At 36.9% G+C, this 9,943-nt stretch overlaps 1 protein-coding gene across 1 annotated transcript; it reads left to right on the forward strand.

The window, feature by feature from the left end:
- Window positions 1-1,432: 1,432 nt before the first annotated feature.
- On the forward strand, window positions 1,433-9,943 carry LOC120004823 (probable helicase MAGATAMA 3). The gene is made up of 20 exons (XM_038854134.1): window positions 1,433-1,616; window positions 1,791-1,944; window positions 2,250-2,389; window positions 2,960-3,169; window positions 3,477-3,668; window positions 3,823-3,858; window positions 4,136-4,221; window positions 4,371-4,421; window positions 5,061-5,172; window positions 5,246-5,351; window positions 5,756-5,853; window positions 6,636-6,740; window positions 6,874-6,966; window positions 7,595-7,648; window positions 7,896-7,954; window positions 8,049-8,133; window positions 8,645-9,013; window positions 9,145-9,267; window positions 9,372-9,458; window positions 9,584-9,943. Exons 1-20 carry the CDS (start codon window positions 1,512-1,514, stop codon window positions 9,779-9,781), a joined length of 2,463 nt encoding a protein of 820 aa, XP_038710062.1. The 5' UTR covers window positions 1,433-1,511; the 3' UTR covers window positions 9,782-9,943.

Raw genomic sequence — 9,943 nt, forward strand, 5'->3', positions numbered from 1 at the left:
GGCATTTCGGAGTCTATGGTGACAACAGCGACTCCGTGTTCACGAACGTCTTCTGGACAAAAATTTTTGGGCTGTTAGGAATGCAATTGAATTTCTCAACCAGCTATCACCCACAGAGTAACAGGTAGACTGAGGCAATTAATAAGGCTATCAAACAGTATCTCAGGTGTTTCGTTGGGGACCAACCCAAATCATGGCTGAAGTGGTTGCCTTTGGCTGAATATTGTTACAGCACTACACCTCACTCAAGCTCTAAAATTACTCCTTTTGAAGTTGTTTACTCCTTTCGGTCGATCAACCTATCGCTCTTCCTCCAATGAATACTGAAGGGCAACCATTACCAACTCCATATTTGGTTTTAGATAGATGTTTGGGAAGGAAGGGGAACACCTCTATAGCAGAGCTATTGGTTCAGTGGCACGGTCAAGATGCGTCTGAAGCGACTTGGATCTCTTACCAGCGTTTGGTCAAGCAATTCCCGGACCTTGTGGGCAAGGTCTTCTAAGGGAGGAAGTATTGTCACCAACCTCTCTTATGCGACACCGTTTCTTTTGTCACTCTTAAGTCAGTTAGCCGTTAGATGAAAGGCTGGTTGATTGGCTTTCACTTGTCTTATTTATTTAACTCTTCATAGGGTTACCTTTTGTCTTGGATGTATTGGTCTTGTGAAAGAACTCCGGAGAGCCGCCTCCCTCGAAAAGGCTTATCTTTATTTGTTTGTTGTATTGTATGATACTCTCCTGGAACGTTGCAGTGATTATATATATAGAACCGTTTATCCTTGTTGGTTGTAGCTACTGGGTAGTACCCTTACACTGGGTGTGTAACAGCTGGATAGTCTCTTTCTCAGATCTTGGTGTGTTCTGCTAGTTGGAAGATCTTGGTGTGTTTCAATGAAGCACGCATGGCCGACGGTGAAGGGTTTGTATAGATTTAGGGGTTTTTTTATATAATTTTTTGGGTAATTGATTTGTTCTAGACTTTAGTGATATTTTAGTTTTGTCAATTTTTTTGGATAATTGCAATAATTTTGTCCCCTTATGAAATTTTTATAAAAAATTAAATAAAATCCACCTTGGATATTGTTATTCACATGGTAAAATTGGTTTAACAGTCAACCTGCTACATCAATAGGTTGATCGACCGAAATTGACAAAATTTGCCCGGGTGATAAATTTGGAACAAATTAAACATTGAGGGATTAAATTGACACAATTTGACTTTCAATGACCAAATTGAAACATTGACCATCTTTTAGGGATCACATATATTGTATTAACCCCAATTTTTTAAAAATCAGTGAATATAAAGTTAATTTAAAATTATTTCAAAAAAAAGTTAATTTAAAATTTTGTTTACTTATTTGAAAGTGTTTTTTTTTTCCACCTCGTCGGAATAAATTTTCCTAATCATCTACCCATTGGTTGCCCCATAAATGAATACTGCAATACCCAAAACCCAAAACCTCACTCCGTTTCTCCTACCGGGCGCAAAATTACCGGCCCTTCTCCATGACTGTGGACAAGGCAAAGCTGCAGGAGGAAATTTCAATCAGCCGTTTTTGCAGAATCGTACTTGGTTGGGACTATTTTCGACTCCTCAAGGAATCAGATAAAGTATGTCTCTTCCTCTCCATCTACATATATATATATATATATATATATATATATATATATATATAAAGTATAGATATATATACTTTATAGTAAAGTATAGATATATATATATATATCTATGTTAATTTTTTAGGATGAACTTTTCTCAGTCTTTTTTATCTCTTTCTGAGACAGAGAAATAGCAAAAAGGGGTCTAATGCAGCTTGTTTGGATTTAAAAGAGGTGAAGAACAGCTACATAGATGTTGATGATTATCTTTCAACTTTTGAGCCGCTTTTGTTTGAAGAAGTAAAGGCTCAGATTATTCAGAAGAAAGATGAGGAAGAGGGTAAACTATTTTGCACTCATAGCATCTGTTTGGTTCGTAAGATTATTCAATGGAATTGGAAGAAAAGGAAATATAGTAATAATATTTGTCTAAACTTTGTCGTAAGTTGAAGGCATGAGTTTCCTACACGACATGAAGATTGAATTTCTTATGTGTTGACATTGTTTATCTATTACCAAGTTGAATACTAATCTATTTGATTGTTCTAATATTTTCAGGTGTTACCCTAGTAACCACTTATGATTTTATTTGTGAAGCTTTTTTAATGGATTGTAACTTTGTAGCCTTTGTATTTGGCATTGCAGTGAGAGAGTGGAAGCTTAGGCTAGTGGTTGAATGCAATGAGGCTGATGGTTTCCACTTACCATCGGTTACCTATGATCCCAATGATGAGGATGAACAACGGATATCACAGAATGATCTCTTACTTCTTTCAAAGGAGGAGGTGATCAAACTTGTTTTATTATTATTTTTAATTAATCAAAAGTTCTCTTTTTTGCCTCTCTCAATAGTGGCCTAGTTATCTTCTCTGAGTTTTCTGATTGAGCAAGAAGTTAATCTTCTTTGAGTTTTCTTACTTGTGCATTGTTTTTGTCCTTGACCTTGAAATTATTCTTGTTCCCCATGTTTATTTATTCCCACGTGTTTTCTTCATTAGAAACTGAAGCTCTATTCCCTTTTTTAATTGTTTTTTTTTTGGTGGAGTGTTCTTACAAAATTTTCTTATTATTAGCATTTATATTTTGCTTTAAATTTGTAATTGTCATTTGTTTGATCAGCCGCTTAGCCTATGGTTCTTGAGAATATGATGGATGGGAAAGGAAAATTGAAGTTGCGATATTTGTATCCAAGATTTTACGTTAAGAAAAAAATGACAATAACAATGGGTCTTATCTCCCACTTCTTCCCCATTTCCCTATCTTCTTCGGTGAACTTATGTGTGTTCTTATGACCAATACCAATGCAGCAAATTTAGCGTGAAATCTGTCTTATTGACTTCTTCATGGATGTGTAGTTCAAAGAGGGAGCAACCATCCCTGAGACGTATGCATTTGCTTTGGTGGATCATCGCCAGTCGGATCGCCTTAGGCTTAGGATGTACCTAGCCGGAGAGGTCATGAATGTAAGAGCAGATGCCTTTGGATCAAGTACAAGGCTGTTAAATATGTGGTCTCTAATTACTTCTCCAGCCAAAGTAGTGGATAAGCGTTTGTTCTGTCTTAAGGTAATTTGATGAACAAAAACTTTTTTTAGTGGGGTTTTGCTATTTCATATGCCTTTCAGTGTTCTTCTCGATTTCTTATTCTGATAAACAGTAACTTAGACATTAACAATGCTCATAACTTATCCTGACCTATAAGGGAAAATTGAGGCGTCACATGATATAGGTCTCGCAATTTGATGCAATTTTTTTTTTGAACGGTGTAGTATTTCTGTGTAACTAGTTGGTTATTCTGAAGCAAAGTAACCTTTAATAGGTTTTCTATTGGCTATGTATTTGACTTACGCATAGGGAAATGCAACATTTGCAGATTTGCAGTTTGTCAACAATTGCTCGTGAATATATTGCTTTACGGTCAATTGAGTCTCTTCCATTCAAGGATTTAATATTAACGGCTGCTGAAAAGAATTTTAGATCTGATGATCAGGCCTGGAGAATTTCTGGACCTCTTCATGACTATATTCATGAAAACCTGAATGAGTCTCAAGAAGAAGCGATACAGGTCAGTTTTCTCTCCCACTCATCATCATCATTATCCGAGTCCTTATCCCAAAAATTTAGGATCGGTTTGAATTGCTCCCACTGAAGCGTTTTTGTAGTTATTTATATTTAGAATGTAATCCCCTATCAGACTAAGAAATTTTTTTCTCTTTCAGGCTGGTTTATCACGTAAACCCTTTGTCCTAATACAGGTTTGACTTTTACCTTTCTAAAAGTTTGTTTTTGTTCCCTCCCTGAATACCCGTAGTCCGTAGAGCTTATAGTTTCCACATTGGTGTGATCTTTTTATTCCACTGCACAAACTTACAGTTTTGCCTAATATGCTGTTATTATTTTCTGGACCTATGCTTCCTTAACTGGTTGCATAGCTAAGATTAATGTTTGATATTGGCAATAGTACTCTGTATTTTTGTTTCATTTACTTAAAACTTGATATTGTCTAACTATGTTCGTGTAACACTTTATTAGGGCCCTCCAGGTACTGGGAAGACTCAGACCATTCTTGCACTTCTTAGTGCCATCTTACATGCAACTCCATCAAGAGTGCACATCAAGTAAATATTTTTATTGTCTATATTTATTCTGGCATTAAGACTATCATTCTTGGGTTGTTAGCATCTCTTGTCTTGTTCTGGGAAGTCAATAACGTGATGTTTTCAATCTTAGACTTTATAGTGTAATACATCATGGTTCTTCCATGCAGGGGTGGATTACGGGAAGTGAAACGTGGACCAGAACTACCTCTTCAAGAGAAGTATGTTTGGTGACTAACTTTGTTCTATAATTTTATGATGTTTAGTTGTTTACATATTTAATCCAGGATTTCTTGAATGGCCATCTATCTCTAAAGTCTCTATGAGTATTGATCTTATACAGTCTCTTTTTTTTTTTCAATTTTCATAAGCATATGAGTGTGAGTGTCTGAGTTACCAAATTCAGTATTTTATATACTCACTTGTAAGATGAGTAAGGTGGCCCGAAATGAATTTAGTCTTTGAGATTGTTGTATGTGGGATAAATTGGGCGAAGCTCACTCTAAAAGCTTAAGGTTTCGTCTATAGAAAGGAGGTAAAAATATGGAAGTAAGCAAATCGAAATACTCAGTCGCCTATTTTGCAACTAGAATGTTGATATTCTTTTTGTTGTATTGAGAAGCACCACTTGTTGAAGTGGTCAATCTTCTGACCATCCTGCTTAAGGGCAGAGCTTTGAATTCCCATCTTCGTTGAAGAGTCATACAAAAATTTTGGTTGTATCAGGAGGCAATCTATTTTAGTGTTCGCTTTGACAGTTAAGAGTAGGTAACCCGGGAATTGGAGCTTTCAAACTCCCTTTCATCCCAGTTGTCCTATTTTTTCCTCTGGTGGTTGACTGTATTGTTTTATAATTGCAGATGCAAGCATTGGGAACGAGCGTCTCCTTGGTTAACTGGTTCTAATCCTCGAGATGATATTATGCCTGAGGATGGGGATGATGGTTTTTTCCCAACCACTGGGAATGATATGGTGAGTTCTAATCGTCATGTTATAATTGTGATCTGAAAAGAATCAACTCGTCTAAATTTTCATTGATTTCTAGAAACCAGAAGTTGTTGATTCGGGTCGCAAGTATCGTGTAAAAGTGCTGGTATGTGCTCCTTCAAACTCCGCACTTGATGAAATTGTGTTGCGTCTTCTTCAGAATGGTATGACTTCTAATCGCAATGTCCTTGCTTCTCTCTGTTGTGCTCAAATTTGTTCTATGATACAGTGCTGGATGCTGTTTTTGTAATTTTGTACATTTCAGATTCTTTTCATCTCTTACTAGCTTGCTAAAATCAATGGGGTGATGTCCCACAAATTAGGACAGGTTGAAGAAGTTTTATGGATTGATTGTAGGGTAAGCTTGCATGTGGTATGAGTCCTTATCCTTGCAAGTTGCATGGAATTGGACTCATGGATGATTCTACTTGGAAATCTTTTGTTAATATTGAATATTGCAGCGGCCAATTATGCTCTTTCTTATCATGTGTTCTTCTTCCAGTTCCTGTATTCTTTTGTTTGTAATTGTATTTTTCATCAACTTTATATGTGATGCCATTCTGTCTAGGTGTTCGTGATGAGAATGTTCACATTTATAACCCTAAAATTGTGCGCATTGGTCTCAAAGCTCACCATTCTGTCAAGTCGGTCGCAATGGATGACCTTGTATGTATCTGTCAGTAACTTATGCACTTTTTGAGATATATGATCATTTTTTTTACTTACAATTTTTGGTACCACCATTATGAGCTTGGATAACACATGGCTTTGACTTGGCTAACAAGATCTAGTAATTTGTTGAATTTAATCCCTTTTTAGCAAGGAGGATGCCTCTGTGGTTGTGTTCACCCAACTCCGTTTGTACTTGCAGCCGGTCCCAAGCCCGGTTAAAGGAGGAGAGTCATGGTAGGTTGGTAGCCAACATAAAACTTTGTCAAACCTATGACATGAATCAAAATGAGAAATTAGTTGGGACATACCCTGCTTGGGACGAGTTGAATTGGAATCGGGGTGTAGTGATAAATGAGTGAGGCAAAAAAACATGGTGGTGAAATGAGGATGTTAGAAAAGCAATTTTTTTAGTAAAGAGAATGTTATAGGAAGTTACATAATTGTAGGGACAATTATAGTTATAAATCGTACAAAGTAGCCATAAAAGAAGCTAAGAATATTATTGGAGAGACACATCATAAGCATATACTGAGTTATATGATGAGTTATATGACAAGTTAGATACAAGGTAGCTCACGAGAAAGTAAAACTAGGGACCTAAATCAGGTAAAATGTATCAAAAGAATAGATGATAAGAGTTTTTGTGAATTATATGTATCTATTATGTTCAGTATGGAATTCTATTTACTCATTTTAAATTGAGAATTTTTATCCCCAATGTCTTGTTGAATGGTTATATCTGTTGGGATTTTAACCGTAAAGGGTTTTCCTGGCAGGTGAAGCAAAAACTTGGTGATTCATCTAGTAATAAACAGAAACATGGATCCGCTGGAGGAGATTCAGAAGGTATCCGCGCTGCAGTTCTGGATGAGGCTGCCATTGTATGTAGATCTTGTGTTGAAACTTTAAAGTTCAATGCAACATGAGGGCTGCACCCCCTTGGTGCCTTTTCAATGAAATTTCTTTTACTTATGTAAAAAAGATATGTTACCGTTATGAATTTTGTATTGGCAGGTCTGCTCCACCCTTAGCTTCAGTGGCTCAGTACTGTTTAGTAAACTGAGTCGTGGTTTTGATGTTGTTATAATTGATGAAGCTGCCCAAGCTGTGAGTGGTTCTCTCTTGCATTTTTGTCTATTGGAGGACATACATTTCTTACTTACAGATTTTTCAAGTGAAGGTTCAATGCAAGAAAGTGTAAATATAATGTGTCAGTGGAGTTCTCTTTTAAGAAAACTTGACCACAACAGAGACATCTGAGCCCTGAGATACTTTAACAGGAAAAAAATGCTTAATTTATATGCCGAATTGGCTGAAGCATCTAGATGTGCTGATAATGAATGTTCTAATTTGTGAGTTGAAACTTTTGCCATGCCACTTGTTACGCAATGGGAGGTAAAAACTATTTGCGATAGTGCTAACATTACAAGAATTCAGAAGGTCAATTTCCTTGCTACTAAAGGGCTAGAAAGGATGCATATATGTCCCACAAAAGCAGAGCAACAGTTATGTTTTGTGTATTTGTTGCCTGGGAGATTGATGGATTGCATTTTATTTTAATTTTGTACTCTTCTATTTAAATAAACTTTCAAATGATATGCAGTTTTATGATGCATAAATATATAGCATGACATGCATGGCACTTGCTCTTCAAACGCCCTATATGGGTTGGTGCATTTATTAGTGGTTCTAAAATATCATTTTTCATTAACTCTGTACTTTTCTCATTGAACAGGTGGAACCGGCCACTCTCGTTCCTCTGGCCAATGGATGCAAACAAGTATTTCTGGTATTCTTTTTTTTTTTCTTCTTTTTGGTATGCCCAGTGGGGGAAGGACACAATAAGTTACATATACAGATAATAAGATAATTGGAAGCATTTCATATGACCTTGAATTGGACTGTGGTCTTAAACAATGCCGTTTAGGAGCATGCATGGGATTTTTGAAAGTGCTATGCTGCTTGGATAGTGGTTTGGTTCTGCCTTGCAATCAAATATCTGATCCCCCCCCCCTTTTTTTCTCAATGTGTTTTAGGTCGGTGATCCTGTTCAGCTTCCGGCCACTGTGATTTCATCCGTCGCTGAAAAATATGGGTATGGAAACTAGAAAATTTTGAAGTAATGTAGTTTAACATGTTTGTGGTGAAATATCTGACCCTCTTTCTTACGTGTGTTTCCAAAATTGAAGTTACGGCACAAGTTTGTTCAAGAGATTGCAAAGAGCTGGTTATCCTGTAAATATGCTGAAGATGCAGTACAGAATGCATCCAGAGGTCATATCCAAAACTTCGGCATACATAGGATTATTATGTTGATGATGACAATTCAGAAATTAAATATGTGCTGCAATTAATTGCTTTTGATTGTTCAATATACTGTTCTCTTGTCACACCAGTGCATTCACACAAGTATTTTACCTCTCTTAGTGTTCTCTTTGTCGCACCAGAGCATTCACACAAGTATTTTACCACTCTTAAGTTTTGACCATATGGGAAACTACAATACTTTCTTTTACTAAACACTATCACCATCTTCCTCTTCCTCTTCCTCTCTGGAAACCGCCTCTTCATTTTGCTCTTGAATCTCTAAATTTATACTTACTTAGGAATATGGTTTTAGGAAAAAAATTCTCAATTCATAGCATATTCTTAAAATGGTATTTGGTATGATGCAGTGAAACCCATCTATGAAGGCACCATAACTCATCATTCATGAGCGCATAGTCTGTCACGAATAGACTTGTTATAAGTCATCAAATCATTTTGATCATCTTTCTCTAAACAGATAAGACACTTTCCTTCGAAGGAGTTCTATGATGAGGCACTGATGGATGGGCCTGATCTTGAGAGTCGAACAAAGCGTGACTGGCATGAGTACCGCTGCTTTGGGCCCTTCTGCTTCTTTGATATATATGAAGGGAAAGAGAGCCAACCCTCAGGAAGTGGATCTTGGGTGAATACTGATGAGGTTGACTTTGTTCTCCACATGTATCGGAAACTGGTGACCATGTATCCAGAGCTAAAGTCAAGTTCTGAGCTTGCAATTATATCCCCATACAGGCATCAAGTCAAGCTCTTCCGAGATCGATTTAAAGAAGCTTTTGGGGTGGAATCGGATAAACTAGTGGACATTAATACTGTGGACGGTTTCCAGGTAAGGTGTCATTTTATTCTCCTCATTACAGAACTATTCCATGCATTGTTATTTGTGTGGGTTTTCTTTTCCCCTCATTTGGTAACTGTTCCATATATCTGATGTTGGGTGAAACAAAACACCATCTCCAGGGTCGAGAAAAGGACTTGGCCATATTTTCATGTGTTAGGGCCAATAAGGACAGAGGTATTGGTTTTGTTTCTGATTTTCGGAGAATGAATGTTGGAATTACCCGGGCAAAGTCTTCTGTGCTGGTAAGTTCGACGTTAAAGAGAGATTTGCTTATCAGATGCTCTCAAACAACACACCTAACTTTCTCTAGTCCTACATGAGCTAAAGCTTTGATTTGGTTCTCTAGGTGGTTGGATCTGCATCAACATTGAGAAATGATGGGCACTGGAACAACTTGGTAGAAAGTGCTGAGAAGAGGAATGTTTTATTTAAGGTGAATATTCTGTTTAACAAATCATTTGAGACTTCTTCAGAATGCACTGTGGTTTCTTTTAACTTGTTCTTTTTGCGAACAATTAAGTCGGAGATATTTCAGGCTAACAAATTGACATCCTGCAGGTCTCCAAGCCCTATGCATCATTTTTCAGTGATGAAAATATGAAAGCTATGGAGGTGGCTAAGGATAGAAAAGAGCCAGAGGAGATTCGGGCCCCTGTTGTGGTTATATCCAATGAGCCAGCAGTTGATACTGAGCAAGGGCCAGCAGAAGACCATGATTATATGGACATGGATGGAGGTGGCTTTGATGAGGACTAAACCCTAATGATATCGGTGCACCATGCCTTAAAAAAACATTACCATCTCTAACTAGTATTTTTTTGCCAAGTTTTTATGTAATTCTTTATCATGTGTGTACTATATTATTATTATCTAATTTATTTATATATCAATAGAAGAATGTCGTCTACTTTAGTCTTT

The sequence above is a fragment of the Tripterygium wilfordii genome, chromosome 9, assembly GCF_013401445.1.
Source record: "Tripterygium wilfordii isolate XIE 37 chromosome 9, ASM1340144v1, whole genome shotgun sequence".
NCBI classification, from domain to species: Eukaryota; Viridiplantae; Streptophyta; class Magnoliopsida; order Celastrales; family Celastraceae; genus Tripterygium; species Tripterygium wilfordii.